Genomic DNA, 22,414 nt, shown 5'->3' with positions numbered 1-22,414 from the left:
ACAGCACAACCATCACCACAATCCAGTCTTGGAGCATTTCCATCACACCATAAAGATCTCTACTTTTCCTTTGCAGTCAAACTGGCCTATTCCCACCCTTAGCCCCAGATCTGCCTAATTGGCGTATTTTGCTGAGTCGAGATGATCTTACAGACCCCAGATAATCCAGGACCAGACTCCCAGTGAACATGAACCTGAGGCATATACTATGTATGTGTTATCGGTGAGCCAAGTATGTCCAGGCTGGGTCTGTATGCGAAGAATTCCTTCATTCATCCACTGAGCAAAACATAGCCGGCTTCCCTACTTGAGCTTATTATCTAAATGGGGCAAAAGCGGGAACCGGTGGCCTCTATACATGGCACGCGTGCATCAGTGTAGGAGGTGAACACACAGCATGCGCCAGGACGTGATGAGTAATGTGTATCCCAGAGGACCAGCCAGTGTCGTGTGCGCCTGCGCAGCTTTACGAGCGCCTAGAAACGAGTAACCGAAACCCCGCTCGAGACCCGGCGGTTCTGCTGTTGGGACGCCGCCGTCTCGGACCTGAGCGTCCACCCGCGACACCCAGCGAACCCAGGCTTGGTAGGTAACCCCCCCACCCCTTCGCCTTCCATACCAAGAGCTCATTAGGAGCCCCCAGATCGTCAGGCCGCGCGACAGGACCACCAAGGAATCCGTTCTCCCCCTTAGCCACACCCCGCAGTTTACTAGGCCGCGTCTCCTTGGTCGGTGAAGAGCTTAGTCCCGCCCCTTCAAACTACGTCAGCAGCCACGTACCACGTTTCTACGTGTCTCGAGCCTAAAAGCGGAAGTTACGCACGGACTCGCGAGCGATGCGGCGGACCTGAAAGGATATAGGCCGCGGGAGGAAAGGGGGCGGTCCGACGGCATTGGAAGGCGCCGGAAGTGGTGGTGCTGAGGAGGGGTGGGAGAGGGGTGGGAGAGGGGTGGGCCAGGCAGCTCACTCGGCTGTAGCTGGGCGCCTCGGTAAGGCGCTCTCGCTCCGCTGCGAGATCCTGGTCTCTCCCCTCGGCCAGCATGGATTTCAGGGAAATTCTCCTGATAGCTTCCAAAGGACAGGGTGTCAACAACGTACCGGTGAGTATCAGCTGGGGCGCCGCTGTAGGAGACCCTCATCTTTAAGTTGCGAATGTGTGGCCCGCGGAACTTCCAGGCATCCGCCTATCGGCTCGGGAGGGGAAAGACCTGAACGCCTTGTTTCCTTTTCTTGGGCATGTACTCCTGGGAACTCGGGGTGAAGGGGGGTTCGAGACACGAGGCGGCAGGGTTTTGCCGGCTCAGTCACCCCTGCAACGAGGACTTGGCGGTTTGGGTGTTTCAGAGTTGCGCGAGAGCTGGTGAGGCCAGCTGTGCCTGGCACATCGTGGAATCTAGCGCTAGTAGTTTCTGGCTTCGGCAGAAACTTCAGCCCAAAGGTTGCGGGAAAACCACATATGTTGGGGAGTTCAGGGGTTTTAGAGACTTGCCCTGATAGCCTTTTGGCTGATTTCCCGCCGGTTTTCCGGTCAAACATTTAGTGGTTTCCCGAACAAGTTCTCTTGATTTGTGGCCCCACCCACTCAGCCAACGAGTTGATTAAATTATCGCCTACCAAAGGGGGAGTATCGCCTTTGGTACTGGGAGGAGAAATTGAGCGGATTCCACGAAATGCTTGGCCAACAGAATGGGTGAGCTAGTTTTCAGCTTCCGTTTACTTGTGGTTTTTCAGATTTGTCTTTGTTTAAAATCTAGGTCCCATTTACTCAGTAATGTTTGCCAGTTCGCTACTATTCGCAGAGCGGTGCAAGACTTTTAAAATCTTAAGTGCTGAAGTGGGGGAGAGTGCCTGGTTTGCGGCGTTGTTGCTGTTTTGCATAAACTAATCATTTCTGGATCCTCAGTTGGTACCCACAGCACAGCTGTAAACCGATAAATTGCATTGTGATACCTGCGGTTTGAGCACTGAGGTGTAGAACTCAAACAGCTCTCTGTTAAAGTCAATTCAGCTGGAATTTATTGAGCTCTCACTATGTGCTCTGCGTTTCTTGGATTTTTGTATATTGCAATGCTATTTTTCCCCCTCTGCTGTGCTTTTCTTGTCTTCTTTTACCCTTTTAAAGATATTGATCTGAACGTAGTAAAATAACTGATAAATAAGTGGTATTCATCAGTTTATTATTTATCTATTGTTCATCTCCCATCTCAGGTACTCTGAATGATCATTCTCCCAGGCCATGAGTCATAAGCGCTGCAGGTTGAAGTTATGGCCTTAAACCTTCGAAACCTTAAGCAAGAGAATTACTTTCTGCATCTGTAAATTTCCTAGACAAAATAATATTGAATCTGGTAACCATACCTCTTTGCATAATTAGGTCCATTTTTCATTCTCGATCTCCCTGAATTTCAGTGGAGGTCAAAGATAGATAATACTAGCTTTGGTGCCCTGGAATATTCTATGGAAGAATCAGAACCAAGTTAGTCATTTCTTATTCTAAAAACCAATAGCTGCTGGGAGAAAAACAGATATTCCTAGAGCAGCGTTTGTCTATATTTCAGAATATGTACATTATCTGTCGATCTATCTATGATTGGAATATCAGATTGGAACTAAAAGGGGAAACCGGTAAATTGGTGAGGTCATTTAAAATTTAACAGGTGAATATAGGTGTATATTTTATGAAAGCGTGCTTTTCCCTGCCCACCCCCGCAAAAGTTAGTAAGCTTGATTAGGTTAGCAGCCTTATAATCCTTAGTTTACATCAGATGAAAGTATGTTACGATAGAAACTATTGAGGAATAGAGCAAGACTGTACGATTTAAATTAAATTTAATCCATGATTTTGCTTTAACTTGATTCAACTAATTATTCTAAGTAATTTTCTTTATCAGCTCAAAGTAAAGCCTTTTAGAGCACACCATCAGTGCAAACAATGGATATAAGGCCCAGGAAAACTGAACCTTTCTCCAGGATTCTTCTTTTTAAGTTGACACATTCTTACAAAATATATATATTTTTGGGGAAAAAGGGGAAAGAGACACATTCTTAGAAAATATATATATTTTTAAATTTTGGACACTTGTAAAACATACAGAATGTTAACACATATCTATATGTCCACATCCCATATTTAATACATATTAACATTTTGCCATATTCATATTTTTTAGAAGAAATAAAGCCTAATTGATACTGCTGAAGTGTCTCCCAGCCCCTTATTTCCTTTGGGAAATAGGAATATGTGAAGTATAACACATATAGTATAATAGATTATTATAAAGCAAGAATCCTTATAAACCACCATTCAAGTCAACAATCAACATTTCAAGCCACACACACACACACACACACACCCCCCCTGCTTGACATAGACTTTTATTGATTGATTGACCGTGTGAGAACCACAGGGGCTTTGCAGAATTGTCAGCTGTAGCTCCATCCCTCTCTAGTGCTTGGTTCATTTTTTCCTTTTTAGCCAACTTCTCCCCCACCTTCTATTTGGATCTTATCAGAGCTACCATTCAGATTTTAGTCTTCAGAGTTCCTATGTCAGACCTTTGCTACAGAAAGGAAATACAATGACTAGCGTTGATTAGACTAAAATCCAAAGGAGGCTAAAATGTAAAACACCCATACAGCCACTTTGAACTCTTTGCAGGGCTTTATTTTTAAGAGGTGTCTATTGTATCTGGCTTGAGAAGCAATGAACATTTCCCTAGTCAGACATCTTTCTTTTCTTCTCTGTTGTTTCTTTTAAAGGGAGATAGTTATCTTTATAATGTTTTAGTTAAAGGAAGGATTGCATCATGCCTAGAAATATTAAGCACTCTATCATTTCCCGCTGGAAAACTGAATACAAAATAACAGCTGATCAAGTGGTGTAACTAGTCGTCATTAGCTCTGTTTATATTTAAAGGAGAAAAGATATTTTTGGTAAGCTTGCACTTAAGATTTTTCTCCCTGGGTTCCTCTAGCAAAAACAAATTGGTTGTCTTGTTTTGATAGAATAATAGAGCTGAGAATATGGATTCTTGGAGATTTCAAGTAGCTGTAATTGATGGCTTATAGTGCATGAGACAAGTTACATGGTCTTTCTCACAGTCAGACTGAGAAAATCATCCCAGACAAGATACTGTAGCTCTGGTGTGACCCTCAAATCAAAAAGTAAAGGGGAAGCCTTCATGTGGTACCAGATATATAAGGATTTGGAGGGCTAGAGCCCCTTGAGGATAAGAAAATATAGGTACTGAAAATGGAACCCAGGGATTTTAATTGAGGTGGCAAATTCAGATGTCTTCAAGGGCCAGGTAGTAAGTTCCTGAAGTAGTCTGGATATAAAATGATAGGTGCCAAGCTCCATGTATTCAAAAGAAGCCTACCATTTGTTACAGTAGTTATATTTCCTTTTAAAGAACAGAAAAAAGTTTCTGCAGGCAGTCCCTTTGTAACCCTTGATCTATGGTGCATTACAACTGGATTGCTCCCCACTCTGGGATCTGAGGATGACTCTCCAGTACCTGGGGCAGCTTTGGATTTATAGCCTAGAGCAGTATTTCTCAAGCAGTGCTTTAGGGAGAGGGTCCTTTAGAAACTACTGCTCCCACAGAGCTTCTGTTATTTCTCTTCCCCCTCCGTACCTAGAGAATCCCTTTCTGAACAATAATGATAATAACAAAAACAGTTAACATTTATAGTGCTCACTCTGTGCCAGGCACTTTCTCAGCAGTTTATATATTTTAAGTAATTTAATCACCATAATAACCATATAAGGAAGGTTGTTTTACAGATGAGGAAACTGAGACCTGGAGAGACGAAGAAACTTGCCCAAAGTCACACAGTTAAGAAGTGACAGGGCTAGTAGTGGCAGAGCATCTAATCTAATCCAGGCAGACTGGCTCCAGAGTTCTTGCTCTTAATCACAACCCTATGTTGAATAAGGAGTGTGTATTGGATATGGGGTGGTGAGGAATGTTGTCATGTATATAGCCTGAACCCATCCAGCTCCCTACTCCCAACCCCAGCCTAATACAGCCTGGGGCAGTAACTTGTTGGTGTTTCTATGACACTTCTCAGTGTACAATAAAGTCAGATGTCAAAGAGGCAGGTGGAAATTAGGGAATGGCATTTAAGATTGAGGTTAGAGCTAGAGATGAAGGTGTTGAGATTAAATTAGAAGTGAGGCATGTTGTAGAGGGAACACTTTTGGACCCAAGTCAAGAAACCTAGATTCTAATTCGGAGTCTGCTATAAACTGTGTGAGTGACAGCCAATAAATACACCGTTGTCCTTTTGGGGCCATTTCTAACATAGGGGTTGGACTAGAGGATCTGAAGTACCTATCTGATGTTAATTCTATAATCAGCTGTATTTTATAAACATAGTGATAGTCAATTTTACATTTAACCCCATAGCAATCCTGACTAGCATGCTTTTTGGTTATTTTTCACTCACTTAACCACCCAGCTAAGCAAGCCTAATGCAAACCATTGGTTTTCCAGGCCTGCATTCATTCCCTGAGTATGATGCTTTGAGAAGATTTTAGAAATCGAGAGGTGATTATTAAAGTTAAGGATGTATTCTTTGAATATTCTTTTTTTTTTTAAGAAGGGGAAGCTCACCCCTAATGTTTTTTTTTTCAAGATTGGCACCTGAGCTAACAACTGTTGCCAATCTTTTTTTTTTCATTCTGCTTTTTCTCCCCAATCCCCCCAGTATATAGTTGTATATTTTAGTTGTGGGTCCTTCTAGTTGTAGTACATGGGATGCCGCCTCAGCATGGCCCGATGAGTGGTGCCATGTCCGCACCCAGGATCCGAACCAGACAAACCCTGGGCTGCCGAAGCAGAGTGCGCGAACTTAACCACTGGGCCACGGGACCGGCCCCCTCTTTGAATATTCTTAACTTCTAATTCTCACCAATCATAAATCTCTAATGTAAAACACTCAGGAAATTTTATATTTTCTACAATTACAATAATATGTTATCTCCTGAGTGAAGAACGGCTTTTAAGCAGGGATTGACTCTTGAGTCCAGTATAACATATTTGGTGAACACATATTCCCAGACTGAAAGCTCCTTATTTTCTTAATCAGACCGTGACAGTATAGTTTCAATGCAAGGGACACATATGTTCAAAGTGTCTTAATGTTTTCTAGGTCTTTGGGCTTCAGAATTACAAATCTTGGCAAAATCTCTGATGCTGTATTTAAATGGCAGAAGCTTCACTATTGTGGATCATTCATTGGGGTCCCACAGAGTGACTGAGTTGGCTTGCAGTATAATAAAATGGATACACTTAGGATAAAAGAAACTCTTGTCCAGCTGCTTTTCATAAAGCTGAAACAATGAAGCAGCCTGGTGCCTTGAATCAGATTCAGATTTGGTGGGTGCATCTTTATGTGCTGCTGCCAGAGCTAAATGTGACCATCTGATGCAGGAGAAAGTGCCAAATAATCCTTCTGCCTTATTACATAGAATATAATGTAATCCCAGCCTGAGGCTTTTTTTTTTTAAAACATGGTTCTCTACTAGGGGTTGGGGAGTGTCTAGTAAAATACTCTGTTACAACAAATCTTTTGATGTGCGGGCTTGACTGCAACTCCTTTTTCAAAGGTCTAGCCTGCTCGCTGCTGGATGTTAGGAAGATCTATAGTGATACCCGAGAGAAATGAAAACACATATTCACACAAAAACTTGTACACAAATGTTCAGAGCAGGATTATTCATAATAGCCAAAAAGTAGAAACAATCCAAATATCCATCAACTGATGACTAGATAAACAAAATGTGGTATATAGCCATACAATGAAATATTATTCAGCCATGAAAAGGATTGAAGTACTGATACACATTACAACACAAACCTTGAAAACATTATGCTAAGTGAAAGAGGCAAGACACAAAAGGCCACTGTTATCAGTCAGGGTTCTCCAGAGAAACAAAACCAATAGCATTTCTTTTACGGAATTGGGTCACTTAATTGTGGGGGCTGGCAAATCTGAAATTTGTGGGGCAGGCCAGCAGTCTGGAAACTCAGCTGGGTTAATGCTGTAGTCTTGAGGTAGAATTATTTCTCCAAGAAACCTCTTTTTGCTCTTAGGCCTTCGATTGATGACGCCTACCCACATTGTAGAGGGTCATCCGCTTTACCTAAAGTTAGCTGATTGTAGATATTAACCACATCTGCACAACACCTGGATTGGTGTTTGATTAAATAACTAGATATTATAGCCTAGCCAAGTTGACACACAGAACTGGCCATCACAGCCACATATTGTATGATTCAGTTTTTTTCTTTCAAAGTTTTTATTTGAGCCAAAATAATACACTTCAAGTTATTAGAAAAGTCAATACTGACAACAGAATAAAATTATATTACCACTATTTAAATTTACTTACATAATTATAAGTAAATTTACTTACATAAATTGTCATTTTTAGAGTTCTAGGTATATTCTATTTTAACTCTAAAATAATTAAAATGATACCTTTTCTGAAACATTTAATAGTCATAGAAACTAATTTCTTAATTTTATTTGAGCCACAGAAATAGTTATAATTTCTCAGTTCAAGGATGTTAGGAACCAACTTACAGAACATTCAGCAAAAGATAGTCTCTTGGCCTTTGAAGGTGTCTTATTTCCAGACTTAATATTAGAGTCAAGTAAAAATTAAAAGGGTTTTCAAAATGGAGAAATCTTATGTATTTTGTATAATCACTTAACTGTATAGTTATTTATCTATAGTCTATAGATTTTACCTTATTTTATGGTACATACATATCACTATGTAATGGTGCACTGAGTGTGTGATTTCATTTACATGAAATGTCCAGAATTTGCAAGTCCATAGAGACAGAAAGTAGATTAGTGGTTGCCAGGGGCTGAGGGGAGGCGGGGAATGGGCAGTGACTGCTAAAGGATGAGGAGTTTTGAGGATTGTCGCGATGTTCTGGAATCATAGTGGTGATGGTTGTACAACTCTGAATACACTAAAAACCAATGCAGTGTACATATTAAATGGGTGGACCTTATGGTATGTGGATTAAATCTCAATAAAAATGTTGAGGAAGAACGTCATCATCGTCATCATCTGTGGAGACCCAGCCCTTTTTTTGCCCCAGATTTCTAGGTTTTGACCTAAACTTTGTCTTAAGAGAATATTTTAGTATTCTCCTGATAGCTGCTTTTGAGTGCATTTTCAAGCTACAGAGGATGTAAGAAACCATTAATTATGACTCAGCTCATTCAGTAAATAAGATTAAGTTTCATCAAGTAGGACCTTGCTCTACTTAAAATATTTCCTAGCAGACCCATGAAATAAGGCATTTTATAGATTTATTGAATTGCTTCTGCATCATAGGGACAGGACAAAAGGACTGCAAAATTGTTGGGGTAAATGTGAGGCCAGCTTAATAAGTATCCTTAAGGATTAGAAGTGTTAAAAAAAAAAAAAAAAGCTGAATTTGATGGGGCTGGCCCCGTGGCCGAGTGGTTAAGTTCACGCACTCCGCTGCAGGCGGCCCAGTGTTTCGTTGGTTCGAATCCTGGGTGTGGACATGGCACTGCTCATCAAACCACGCTGAGGCAGCGTCCCACATGCCACAACTAGAAGGACCTATAACGAAGAATATACAGCTATGTCTTGGGGGGCTTTGGGGAGAAAAAAGGAAAAAAATAAAATCTTTAAAAAAAAAAGCTGAATTTGAAATTGGCATGCAAATTAATGGAAATAGGCGTATACTTTGAAAAAAGCTAAAAGTAATCTTTACAGTTCTCTTCTGAGTGAATCTCAGAATCCCATCCCTTGTTTCTTCCTCGTGTTCTGCCTTTCCTGTGTTTATGTTCCTTAGTTGCTGTTTCCTAAAATGTGGTACATATACCTCTGGCTCTACCAAGAGTTTAGGTGATACCCAAATATTTTTATTCTAATAGTTATATATTTAAAAAAAAATAGTTATATATTTTGATATGATTTGGAAAAATATTACTAGCCTTTCAAGCCAGTCATTTCATTGATATCATTCCTTGAGGTAAAGCTGTAATAAGTCATGGTGTGAGGTCTATGTATTTTCTTAAAATTAGTAAATAATAATACAGGTGATTTACTAAAAGGGCAAAAATCATGAAGTGGGTATGTGAATGACTGAGGCTTAGTAAACACTCTGTTAAACTGTGCCCCATTGACACTGTTGTTTTCCCTTTGGGTGTCCATATTCAGTTGAGAGTAGTTTTCCTACTAGTCACATCCCATTACCTATGGCTTGAAATCCCAGGTTAGGAAGAAAGATGTCTGTCCTGAAATCAAGTTAAGAAGTGCTCATTGCTGTAATATCTAGATAACAAACCAATTCTATTTTAAATAATTAACACTAATGTGTATATTGGCATTTTTCTGGGGGAAATCCTGTATAAGCTTTGATTTGGCAGGTGTATCTATGGGCTATATAGTTGGCAGGAAAATCTTAAATCTTGGCAACAAAAAAAATCCACGCCTCCTCCTCTTAGAAGTGTGCGTGATGGGGTGGAGGGAGTGTGTGCCTCTGCTAAGGAGTCTGTATATGTCCTTTGCAACTTGAATCATATTCTTGGTGGCTATTCCTTTATGAAAATCTGGGCTTCTTGTGGATAAGGCCTTTGTCTGAGGCTCTTGTAAACCAGGGCAATTTTATACATCTGGTTAGGTAAGCAAGTCTCTCTCCTCACTCTCCCTTTCCCTCTCCTTTTCTCCTGTAAATGTTGGGCCCCAATCCACTATGGAAATTGTCTACAACTAAATTTACAGAGAGGTGGACTTAGTAAAGGTTCTCATTGTGACCCAGCCAGGGTGACTGGGCAGGGAGCCTGGATGCTCTGTCTTGGGATTTCTCTGTCTGGGATGTGTCAGGTCTCAGCATTGCTGTCACGCAAGATTCTCAGGTTGGATTAGGGCCTGCTTCCTTGGCCAGCTGCCTCACTGGTAGCCTAACTTAGCTGAAACGTCCAGCCTGTTTCAAGATGCCGTGTATTTGGCAACCTCAGAGTAAGCATGGATCCTTTGGCTTTCCTCCAGGAATTTCGTGCACATTTTGGGAGTCATTTCTTTGCTTCCTGAATAGCTCAATTTGTTCTCAGAAGTGAGTATTTCTTTTTTAACTAGTACAGCAACAGGTTCAGTGGATAAGAATGTCATCCACCTAACAAGATGAAAGAGGGAGAGCACTTTAAAAGCCTCTTTCCTAGCCCATAATTTAATGTGGGATGGTCCTGGAGATGAGTCATCCTGGTCTGAGTTATTAGCTCTGTTGTCATACTCCCATAAAATAGATACTTAGAAAATGGAAATGTTTTTCCTTTCATAGTTCAAATTAACAGTAGTCTAGTTTTAGTCATTTCCCAATTCAGTTACACAAAAAAGTGAAACCCAGAGAAATACCATCTGTGCCAGAATAATGTTAGCACTCTTTGGGTGATATGGAAACCTGTCTAAAAGAGTTTGTGTGGCAAATTACTATTTAATAAACATAAGAGCTACAGCTCAAGGTTACAGAGAATTCGTCTCTTCTTGCTGCTTAGATTTCTTTGAAATACTTTTTAACTGTGATTTGCCACCAGCCTTTGCTTACGGTCAAAGTAAAATCTCAGTGTTTTGTGTTGTAAGCAAAATAACCTATGAAGCTATGAGTCCCTACTAGAAGATCATCTAGAGTAGGGTAATCAGAGAAATCACTGGTCAGCAGTAGTTTTTTCTGCTTGTTTGAAAATTTTGAAGAAGGCTAATTTTTTAAATCAGAATTTTAAAACACTCGATTTGTTCTAAGTGGTGATTTTTTTAGTCCCCCTATCCAGGTACCTTTTTGGGAAAATAGTCTGCAAATAGTATTTCTCTAAATTGTTGATTTATGCATTATTTGGGATGTTACAAAGAAACTCTCCACCTAAAAATAGTCCTTCATAATCATATTTAGCCTGAAATTTTATGGCTAAGCTTTAATGTGGGTTATATGATCTCGTAATTATTCAGAATAGGTTTTTCAGTCAACATTTAAATCTCTCTATTGCTTGGTACAGTGCCTTACACCTAATAGACGATGTATTTTTAAAGTTGAATTGCTAATAAGTTTTCTGTTTTTATTTTTAGAAAAGATATAGTTTGGCCGTGGGGCCTCCCAAAAAAGATCCAAAAGTTAAGGGTGTCCAGTCAGCAGCCGTACAGGCTTTTCTCAGAAGAAAACAAGAGGAGGTCAGACGAAAAGGTATGTATCCGTAGCCTTGTTCTCAATTTTAAAGTCTGCCATCTTCACAACTAGCTCATACTTAACCAGTGGATGTTTGTAATAACATAACAGGCTAATGGATTTGTTGTATATGTGTCTTAGTCAACTGTATTTATACCATTTACATATTCTTATGGTGATCATTTGCATGGATATTATCTTTTATTCTTTCTTAAAAGCTTTTTCGGGATAGTGGCCATGTCTTCTAATTGGCCATGGCACGTCCCCAATGAGAACTCCATTCTGAATCTGCTTCTACCTATTTTGTATTTTAATTGTCTAAAAATTATTTTTAAGAGTGCTATCTAAAAGGTTAAAATAGGGACAATTTTGAAAAACCAGTAAACTCAAGAAGTAGTTTTACTTCATGCAGATGTTAAGGAAACTGATTCAATAAGTTTAAGTATTCACTGATTCATAATAACAATTGCTAAGTGGGTACTAATGGTCCCTTCAACTTGGTATATTTATTTGGTATGAACTATTTTCTATATTTAAAGCTAAAAGCCAAGTCTCTCACTTGCTTAGTCATATAGAAAAACCCATATGTGGCCCACTCATTATGTAAAGATGACTCAATTGATACTTGCTCGAATGACTTCCTCATTTGATTCCTAGATGTCTTTAAACTGTAACTTGAATGTTGCTCGTGTTTGGGCCATGTGCTAACTTCAGATGAACATACTGTTATCTTGAGACCTGAAATAATATGTTCCTGTTTGCTCCCTTTTAGCCTTAGAAGAAAAAAAGAGAAAAGAAGAACTAGTGAAAAAGCGAATTGAGCTAAAACATGACAAGAAAGCAAGAGCTATGGCCAAGAGGACAAAGGATAATTTCCATGGCTACAATGGAATTCCTGTTGAGGAAAAGTCAAAGAAGAGGCAGGTGGTGGAAAGCCACACTAGCCAGGGAACAGACCAAGAGTACGAGATGGAAGAAGAGGATGAATACTTAGAATATAATCAAGCAGAGTCAGAGTATGAGGAAGAGCAAGAACCTCCCAAAGTTGAAAGCAAACCAAAGGTCCCCGTTAAAAGTGCCCCACCACTCATGAACTTCACTGATCTGCTGAGGCTGGCTGAGAAAAAGCAGCATGAACCAGTGGAGATTAAGGTAGTGAAGAAAACAGAAGAACGGCCTATGACTGCAGAGGAACTTAGGGAGCGAGAATTTCTTGAACGAAAGCATAGGAAAAAGAGGCCTGAGACAGATGCGAGACTACCTCCAATCAAAAAGGCACCCTCTCAGAAAGACAGTGTGGGCACAAAACTTAGCAAGGTTTCTGGGGACAAGCATCCTTCTTCCAAGGGTACTCCCCTTCCTCATGCTGAGAAGAAATCCAGACCCAGCATAGGGAATGACAAACACTTAGGTTTGTCTTCATCTAAATCCATGCCAGGAGAGAGGACCAAAGCAGGATCTGGCAAATGCTCCCAGCCCTCGCTTCGTGAGGGCCATGACAGACCTGTCTTCAATGGGGCTGGAAAGACCCACTCAAGCACCTCCTCACCACATGTCCCAAAGACTCCTGCTAAAGGGACTCAGAAATCTGCTACTGAGCACAAAGCCAAAAAATCTCCTCCCTATCCTAGCCATTCCAGGCCTGGGCCCACGGTCACCCCACACAATAAGGCTAAGAGTCCAGGTGTCAGGCAGCCAGGCAGCAGCTCCAGCTCAGCCCCTGGGCGGCCCAGTGCAGGAACTGCCCGGCCCACACTTAGTTCTGGCCCCCTGCCCAGGCGCCAGAATGGCAGCTCCAGCTTAGGACCTGAGCGATCAGTCAGTGGGACCAAGAAGCCAGCCAGTGACTTGCATCCCTCTGGACGGATAGTCAGTGGTACACGTGGCCCTGGACGACCTGTAAGCAGCTCAAGTGGTCCTGGGCGACCCATGAGTGGCTCGGGTGGTTCTGGGAGACCTGTGGGCAGCTCTGGTGGCCCTGGGCGGCCTGTGAGCAGTCCACGTGACCTTCAACGACCAATGAGCGGCTCAGGCCCCCTTGGGCGGTCAGTGAGTGGCCCTGGGCGATCAGTAAGTGGCTCGGTTCCAGCTGGACGGACTTTCAGTAGTTCAGGGCCTGGAAGACCAGTGAGCAGCTTGGGGCCTGGGCGAACAGTTAGTAGCTCAGGTCCCCCCCTGAAGCCCAAGTGCACTGTTGTCTCAGAAACAATTTCTTCCAAGAATATCATTAGCCGGTCCAGCAATGGACAGATGAATGGAATGAAGCCTTCCTTAGCTGGCTACAGATCTGCCCAAGGTAAAATTGCCTGTCATCCTAAGAGTATGTATTTGTCACTAGGAAATTGGAAAGAATACTTTGTTTCCCACAACCAGAGACTCTGTAACTCGTCTCTGTGCTAATGTCCTCTTGTGTTGACAGAATCCTGATGTTTTGTCTTTCCTGTGCCTGAGAGTTCCTTTAGTGATCATGGCTTGGGAAAGGCTTTAGAAAGAGACTTATCTCGGGCCCTCTGTGTTCACCTCTGTAGTGCCTTCCAGTACAATAAACCTAGCTATGCGATTTGTAAGACAGGGTGAGTGTGTATGCTCTGTATGGTTCATTGAATGAATTCACCTTTACCTTTTCAGGACTAGAGAGACGTGTCTTCAGGGATTGGAGTGTATTTCTCAGCTTCAAGCCTTTTCGTGCATTATTTATTCGTCAAATATTTCAGTACTCACGATGTGCCAGGAACTGTTTTAGCCTGCCCTTGTGATTCTCCTCCTTATAGTGGGCAACATCAAGGTCCTAGCTACTAGTCCTTTAGGAAGCTACTGTCCCAAAGTATGGGATCATTGGTGGTACCTACTAGCTGCTAGGTCATAGTTTTTCATGGTAATAAGCATTTGTTAAAGCATTTGTTAGGCACCATGGAGAATATAAAAAGAAACGAAAGACAGGATTCCATTTTTGATTGACACAACTGGGGACAGAGGATGCTACTGGCATCCAGTAGACAGAGCCCAGAGATGCTGCTATTACTCTACATTGTCAAGACAGCCTCCTCTCGCAAAGACTTATCTGCCCAAAGTGTTAGTAGTGCTGAAGTTGAGAAACTCTGAGCTAAGGAGACAAGCCACACAGAATAACAAAAGGAGTGTCTGTAATCAAGGACTAGAAAGCAGTTGTTCCCAGATGCTGGCCTATTGATCAGTGCCTGTCTTTTGCAGATTTTTTAATCAGTCTTGGCAAAATGACAAAAGTAAGGATAATGTAATGAGTTTTTCTTAAAGTCAGACTTACTCAGTTTAAACAGTTATCCATGATTCTGAGAATCTTTCATACTTTGTTGGGCTTTTAAAAATTTAATGAAATTACGGTGATACTAAATGGTTGGCTACCACCTTTGGTGTCTTTTCTTGGCAAAAATAAAAGTTAGTGATCCTATAGCTATTAATGATTTTTTAAAGAAATTTTATCAGTCTTCTTTTTTTTTTTTAAGGTATGCTTTTTTTGGTGAGGAAGATTGGCCCTAAACTAACATCCATTGCCAATCTTCCTCTTTTTTTTTTTCCTCCCCAAATCCCCAGTACGTAGTTGTATATCCTAGTTATAGGTCATTCTAACTTTTCTATGTAGGACACCGCCACAGCATGGCTTGATGAGTGGTGTGTAGGTCTGTGCCCAGCATCTGAACTGGCAAACCCCGGGCCACTGAAGCAGAGCATGCAAACTTAACCACTCAGCCATGGGGCCGGCCCCTTATGAGTCTTTTAAATCCAGGAGAATGGGAACTACTAAGCTAGAAAATTTAGCAGACACTTCCAGTAAGCCTTGCGATAAAGAGGAATTCTGTTCTTTGTGGATAATGTGAAGCAGGAGGGATGATGTAGTAGTGACTGCATGCTCTGGGCCAGCTGGCCAGCTCTGGTTTTGGAGGTCACCATCTCAATGAGTTCTCCAAATCCCAGCTTACATAGAACTTGGCTGGGAATATTTTCAATTTTAATGCCTGTTTATAAATAATGGTGTTTCTATTCTTAGGTCCTCAAAGGCCTCCCTTCCCTAGTGGTTACAAAAGGCAGCGAGAATATGAAGAGGAGGAAGATGATGATGAATATGACTCTGAAATGGAAGATTTTATTGAAGATGAAGGAGAGCCTCAGGAAGAAATATCCAAGCACATTAGAGAAATCTTTGGCTATGACCGAAAAAAGTAAGGCTGAAGAAGATTTGGATATATACACTTTTTATTTTTTATTTAATTCATTCATTTTTTGAGGAAGATTAGCTCTGAGCTAACATCTGCCGCCAATCCTCCTCTTTTTGCTGAGGAAGACTGGCCCTGAGCTAACATCCATGCCCATCTTCCTCTACTTTATAGGTGGGACGCCGGCCACAGCATGGCTTGCCAAGCGGTGCCATGTCTGCACGGGGGGGATCTGAACTGGGGAACTCTGGGCCGCCGAAGTGGAACGTGCGAACTTAACCCTGCGCCACCAGGCCGGCCCCTACACATTTTATTTTGAATAATTGATGCTCTGGGGAAAAATAAACATTAATAGTAGAGGCATCAAATACAATTCCTAACTAGGAATCTTTGGATGATTGTTTAGATTTACTCTTTTGGCGCTTAATTAATTCAGAATTATTTGTGTAGTTACTTGCATGAGGGCCCAAAAATGTCCCTTTTTCATCTGTTGTCCTTATATATATTTAGTGAGAGTGAAGCAGCTTGGTGTAGTAGAAATAGATTGGCTGTGAAATCAGAAAGACATCCACAGAGCTTTGTTGAAAGCTGGTCTGATCTGACAGCTGCTTTTCTTTGGTATAAAAAGCTTGGCTACTCACAAGTGTGGTCCCTGGACAGCAGTATGGGATGACGTTACCCGGGAGCTTGTTAGAGATGCAGGCTCCTGGGCCTCACCTCAGATCTACTGGATCCAAATCGGCTTTATAAGGTTCCCAGGCAATTCATAGGCACATTAAAATTTGAGAAGCACTGGTATAGAGGAGAGATCAGAGTCTGAATGGAAGTCCCACCACTTACTAACTGGGTAACCGTGAGTAAATTATTTTTAGATTGGCATTTGCAAGGATTGCATGAGGTAGTATATATGTGAAACAGAAGGGTCTTAGCACAGTGCCTGACGGTCAACATGGCTACCGCCTTCGAGCCATGGCTATGAGAAGTTAGAAGGCAATCTGAAGAAAAGGCCTTTTTTTAAAAGACATTAAGTAGAAGAAAAAAAACTGGATTAAAAATTAGATCTAAAAATCTAATCTTAGTGTCATTAGCTAGCGATATGTTCTTGGTCAAGCCATTGACTTGTCTGCTTCAGTCTCCTCTGTTCTAAAATCCTTCCCTACCTCATGATGGTCATGAAGCTCAAATGAGATTAATATATACAAAGTATTTTTCATGTATCTTATGCTTTCAGGATTTTGGTATAAACTCGTATAATTTGCGGTGAGTCAGCTGAGTAAGCACTGTTGGATTGGAACATTCATCTTCACTGGTACCTTCTGGGAGTAATAAGGGCTCATTTATTTTGTCTTTACTTCAGAAACCCACCTCTATCCATCTCTGCCCTCTTCACTCCCTGCCAAGCAAAGAGGAGTAATCCTAAGTGTATGTTTGATTTAGGTATAAAGATGTTGATTTTAAAAACAGGAGGATGCAGTTCCTTTAGAAAATGGAATTTTTGTTCTTTTTAACAACTTTGATTTCCTCTTATCAGATACAAAGATGAAAGTGATTATGCCTTACGTTACATGGAGAGTAGTTGGAAAGAGCAGCAGAAGGAAGAAGCAAAGAGGTAAGTGCAGAGCCTCGCACGTTAGTGCAGACGCGGCCTAAGAGTCCTTTCTGTTTGCTGCTTCCGTTGCACCATTGGGAGCAGGGCTTCAGGCCATGCAGTTCTGAATTCCAGCCGTGATGACTTGCTGGGGGGCTTTAGATAAATTCCTTAGCCTTCCTAAATCAGTTTTCTTATCTGTAAAATGAGAATATACTGTTTCTACTCACTGGGTACTGCGAGGATTCAGACGGTGCGCACACGTTGCCTGGCGCAGGGCCTCCCCTGTGCAGGCACACAGTAAATGTGCAGCGTGCGCTTGTTTTCCCTTTCCCCATCCTTAATTCCCTTCACACATCAGACATGTCTCGTCCTGCTAACCTGTCCACTGCTGGCCACAGAGACCTGATTTGTGATGTGAAATTCCCTCTGACTCCTGTTTGGCTACCTGATAGCAAATTAATGATGGTTTTTCGGGTAGGGGTAACAAGTGATTACTTGGTTTATAATAGTAATTTGGGGAAATAATTCACCTCAGTCTCAAGCCAGAATATTAAAACCTCTTTCTCCCTCTGGTCTTCCCTCCTGTAATGAGTTAAAATATCAAACTGAAGTGTTGAGAAGGGACAAAAATAGAATGTTACTTTATTTTTTGAATAAATGTTTCTTGTTCTTTATTTTTAAGCACTGTCGAGACAAACAATTTATATTTTATTACTTTAATGGGAACATTGGTGTTTTGTGTTGAGGTTGTATGTGAGGTCTTTTTTCCACTATAATTTTAGTCAGTGGCAGTAGCTTCTGGTAAAAATATTCCTGTTAGTCTGTTTTCAATGGTAAAGCCTTAAGGCATTTTGAGGGCATCAGCACTCCTTGTGAGCTCCCAGTAGAAATTTCATTGTTGCTTTTTAAAGAAGGTGGTAATTTCACTTATACTGACAAACACCCTCTCCCCCCCTTTTTTTTTTTTAACAGTTTAAGACTAGGTATGCAAGAAGACTTGGAGGAAATGAGACGTGAAGAAGAAGAAATGAGACGTCGTAAGGCCAAGAAGCTGAAGAGGCATTAGCTGCTGCTTTTATTTATTTTTGTGAAATTCTGGAGACACTCTGCTGCAAGGACTTGCTGCCTTCAGACTGAAGAAGCCCCCTTAGCATTTTAGATTTATACTTGGGTACTCAAGGAGAAGGAATGTATACTGTCATTTGCAGGCTGTCATTTGAGCATAAAGTATTTTCGGATACTTTCCAGGGTGAAATCTGTAATGCAGATGATATAATGCCCAGTGAGTGCTCTTATCAAGTTAACTGTCCACAGGTGCCAGCCTTGATCCTGATGAGCTATGCACTCTAATGTGGGGCCGCTCACCAGTCAGCCGATCTTATATTATTCCTTTGCTACTTTAAAAAGGAAAAAGAAAGGATTGCCTCTTGACTTACATAATTCTGCTGATGTGTGAGTAGGGCTCTGCCCGGCTCCCAATCAAACTTTCTTTGTCTTTTTATGAGGAACCTGGCCCTTCCATGAATGTTGCCAGCAATAAAGTGACCTGTCCTAATCTATGTTTGGATTGAGAACTTGAAAATGTGGACTTTATAATTATCATATGGATGTCATCTCTGTGACTTTGAAGTAAAAAGTAGAATAAATTATATTGTATTCTGCATTTTTCATGGATTGGATGCTGAGCATTCTTATTCACTAATTTAGGTGATTAGGCAATTAACAAAAATCTTTCCAAGTTAAAATACATGTCATTTAGTATAAGAATATTCTTTTCCAAGTTTTCCTTTTAGATTTACTGTTATGTTGGCTTTAATGTAAAATAGACAAGGTCACTGTGCTGATTTTTATCTAAAAATTCATTTTTATATTGAAGAAAAAATATTTTATTCAAACATTAGACTTGGAAGAGGAATACTTTAAAACATGAGGCGGTAACATGTGAGGCTCCCTCTTCTCCATGCCCCTCCCCCAGGAAAAGATATTTTGGAATCCAAGGTGCCCTTGTACCTCTTGATGTTAACGGCTGCATTTTTATCTTCAATTCCTTAGCAATTAATGGCAAAAACCAAAAACTAAATTCACGTGTCTCAAGAGCACCACCTTCTCTTTGCCCATGTTGCACTTTTATTTCAAACTATGCACTGTGAAGAGATGTTTTCCCAGGTAGAAAACGATGTTCCCTACTACTGGTGTTCTACTGGGCTGTGGAACTTTCTTCATTTTCACCTTCAAGTCATATCTATAGACTTGATAGCTCTTAAGCCTCAAGTCCAGGCAATTCCAATCAGGCTGAACTGTGTTCTGGCTGGAGAGAAACCAAGTCTCAAGGAAAATCAACAGAAAATGAGATATGATGATGCCAGAGAGCATTTGTCTTTGATTCTAAATGTGGAGGGTTCGGGACAGTGGGACATAAGCTTGTAATGAGCATTGGCTATCTGAAGCCATTGGACAGGGGGGATTAGGAAGTTGGAGAGGTTGTCCTACAGAGAATCCTTACTCTTCAACAGGTCCAAAAGTTGTTTTGTGTATTCCTTTTTATCCATAAAGCTTCCTTTATTCTTCAGGTTTGGGTATTACAGGTTACCAATGTTCACCTCCCTTAATGGGACAACCATATGACCCAGTCCCTTAAGACTCGGACTGATTTTGAATTGAATTTCAAACTTTGAAAGTGCAAGGATTTAATTTTGAAGTTGAATCCTATGAAATGTGTCTTCATCACTAGGAATAACACCCTTCCTAATGCTCCACATAGAACTGTTACTGGTGGCAGAAAACGCTATTGACTGCCTCTCACCCAGCTCAAATACCCTCAGTGAAACTAACGGGAGTGTGATGTTCCATGTAGTAAAACAGGTTTGGAATGTTATTTCCTTTGCTGTCACTTTTTTTTTTTTTTCAAAAGTTGTTTTCTTGGATATATTTCTTTCAATATTCAGACTCTTTGAAGTCTGTAATTACAATCAAGTGCTTGTCATGGCTGAAAGAGTTCTGGTGGCTTAAAGTTTACTAGCACTTTACTCTGATGTTGTGCAGTTATTTGTACAGAAAGGCACCAGTGTGCTAGATACAAGTTGCAGAACTTGGTAGAAGAGTCCCTATTTGTCCGTCACTTCTGAGTGCATTTCTTGTAAAGTACAGGTGTTTATTTTAGTATTCTTCATCAGCATTATAGAAGGGCACTTCTGTAGCTCATTAAAAACAAAAGTTCTGAGTAAGTCTGTTAATCTTGGCCTTGTTTCCAAATCGTGTCTTCCATTTTGTTCTGCAATTCCTGACCACTCTTACAAGAAGCTCACAAATCTTTGAAGAAACTGGAATAGGCTGTTATTTTGTCAAGGTTTACAAATTGCTTGATTTTTAATGTATCCTCTACTGTTTGATTTTCAGATTTTATTAATTCAATATTTAATAAGATGTGCCTTTTATTGGGTAATGTTAATTCACGAATGTAGTGATGTTATTTCACGATTGTAATAATGTTACATGATCAATGGGTGTGGCATTCTCCAACAGGTGATGTGAAAGGAAAGTAGTTTTCATAAAACTCATACGGCTCTGATTGCACAGTCCTGCTTGCTTTTGATGTTTCTATGTCAAAGCAAAGGGCACTTTCTTTCAAGGCTACTTTCAGAACTTGTCTTTATATTTTCTCTAAACTATAAATGCAATTATGTCCATTTGGAGGCCAGGGTACCACATGTCACAGGCAGCCTTACATGTGTGCCATGAGAAGTTTCAAAGACTGTTAACAAAAAAGAAAGTCTGTGGGAACTCAAAATTTCATTTTTTTAATGTAATCCCCAAGATTTTCTCCAAGAGATAAATTACTGTTTTGTATTTTGTAACTTAAAAGCAGCTATAAGTACATTTCTGAGATATAGCAGGAGACCAAAACATGTTTGGAAAGAGAATAAATATATGAAGAGAGACTGGTTGGTTTATTTTCAATGTGCTGAATATATTAGACTATTTATTTTGTGAGTGGATGTGATGAAATAAATATTCAGGTGTTTAGTGTATGATTAAGAGTGGGATATAGATTTCTTTGGAGTTATTAAATCCATCATGTCTTTTACATAATGGACAAATCAAGTTTAAAAAAATTTCCATAGTTTAGCTTGTTTTCTGGTGCTGTTTGACCTGCAAGAGAATCTACTTTTGCATACACAGGTGAAAGTTTTGCAATTTATGTATAAAAGAAATTGTAGGCATTAAAAATATTTTATTGATATTTTCACTGGTTTGCATTTATTTACCAAAACTCAGATATTCCTTGCTTCATCATCCTGAACATTTTTCCAGCTAGAAACCCCAGGAGACTCAGCAGACTTTGGAGACGGGCTTTGCCTCCTTACACAAACCCCTCTGTTCGTTCTCCCTCACACAGTCATGTCTGCTCAGCCCCTACCACTCAAACCTTTCCTCTCCCCTACCACCAGCTTAGAGAACTGTTCTGCTGTCAGGCACCCAAGTTAGGAGACTGTTTGCAGGTATACTCAGGGTATATAGTTCCCCTTGTCAAGAAAATGAGCAGGTTCTGGTCCCCTATCATAAAAAGAGCCTGAAATGGCTGAGAAGCTAGGAGGCAAGTGGGCACAGCCCTGCAGCCAGAGAATGGAGGCACTTAATGGAATGTTTTGAGTCTAGGTCATATAAGTAGTATTCTAAGAGATGCTAGTATCCTAGATTCAGAAATTACGAAGTTTTGCTTGTGGATTTTGAATTTTCTTTTCATAAAAAATAAAAAGGGTAATCCGGGGCTGGCCCCGTGGCCGAGTGGTTAAGTTTGCGCGCTCCACCGCAGGCGGCCCAGTGTTTCGTTGGTTCAAATCCTGGGCGCAGACATGGCACTGCTCATCAAACCATGCTGAGGCAGCATCCCACATGCCACAACTAGAAGGACCCACAACGAAGAATATACAACTATGTACCTGGGGGCTTTGGGGAGAAAAAGGGAAAAATAAAATCTTTAAAAAAAAAATAAAAATAAAAAAAATAAAAAGGGTAATCCATTTAGTGCATGGAGCCACTTACAAATAGTTTAGCAAACATGTACCAAATAGTCATCAACAAATGCTGTCTACATAACCAAAAGAGCTACTTGGCTGGAAGGGTGCACTTCTGAACAACAGAATTATCAGTTATCCCCAAGCAGCTACAGAATGGGAACAGTTCCATACTGTTTATTTTAAAGGTCTTGGCTCCTGTTAGGTCCCATCCCCCCGACCCCGACCCCGGGTCAGAAAGTTCCAAACCACCTTTAGAGGGTTTATTAGGAATATCCTAGGGCTCACACAGCCAGATTAATTGCTTGGGTCTTATACTTAGGTTCGCATCCTTGGTCTCACACACTCGAACTGCATCACATTGAAGCTGAGCAGTTAGCTTCTGGTTCTCCACATGCTGC

General features: G+C 40.8%; 1 protein-coding gene across 2 annotated transcripts; it reads left to right on the top strand.

Annotated features, from left to right (window-relative positions):
* Positions 1–305: 305 nt before the first annotated feature.
* On the top strand, positions 306–21,244 carry SPTY2D1 (SPT2 chromatin protein domain containing 1). 2 transcript variants are annotated; one of them, XM_070624451.1, is made up of 6 exons: positions 306–585; positions 11,121–11,235; positions 11,990–13,513; positions 15,242–15,413; positions 16,939–17,016; positions 17,971–21,244. In XM_070624451.1, exons 3-6 carry the CDS (start codon positions 12,067–12,069, stop codon positions 18,062–18,064), a joined length of 1,791 nt encoding a protein of 596 aa, XP_070480552.1. In that variant the 5' UTR covers positions 306–585; positions 11,121–11,235; positions 11,990–12,066; the 3' UTR covers positions 18,065–21,244. The 2 variants fall into 2 exon arrangements, with proteins under 2 accessions (XP_070480552.1, XP_008528751.1); XM_008530529.2 differs by lacking the exon at positions 306–585 and adding an exon at positions 811–1,101.
* Positions 21,245–22,414: the final 1,170 nt, after the last annotated feature.

Source organism: Equus przewalskii, chromosome 6 (assembly GCF_037783145.1).
Source record: "Equus przewalskii isolate Varuska chromosome 6, EquPr2, whole genome shotgun sequence".
NCBI classification, from domain to species: Eukaryota; Metazoa; Chordata; class Mammalia; order Perissodactyla; family Equidae; genus Equus; species Equus przewalskii.
The sequence above is the reverse complement of the archived record's forward strand: the minus strand, read 5'-3'. Positions and strand labels throughout refer to the sequence as shown.

What these genes read in the sequence shown, in the direction of transcription:
- SPTY2D1 (XM_008530529.2), top strand. Translation starts at nt 1,042, where the DNA reads ATGGATTTCAGGGAAATTCTCCTGATAGCTTCCAAAGGACAGGGTGTC. An exon ending in AGGGTGTCAACAACGTACCG is followed by an intron (nt 1,102 to 11,120) that starts GTGAGTATCAGC and finishes TTTTATTTTTAG; the next exon opens with AAAAGATATAGTTTGGCCGT. An exon ending in AGAGGAGGTCAGACGAAAAG is followed by an intron (nt 11,236 to 11,989) that starts GTATGTATCCGT and finishes GCTCCCTTTTAG; the next exon opens with CCTTAGAAGAAAAAAAGAGA.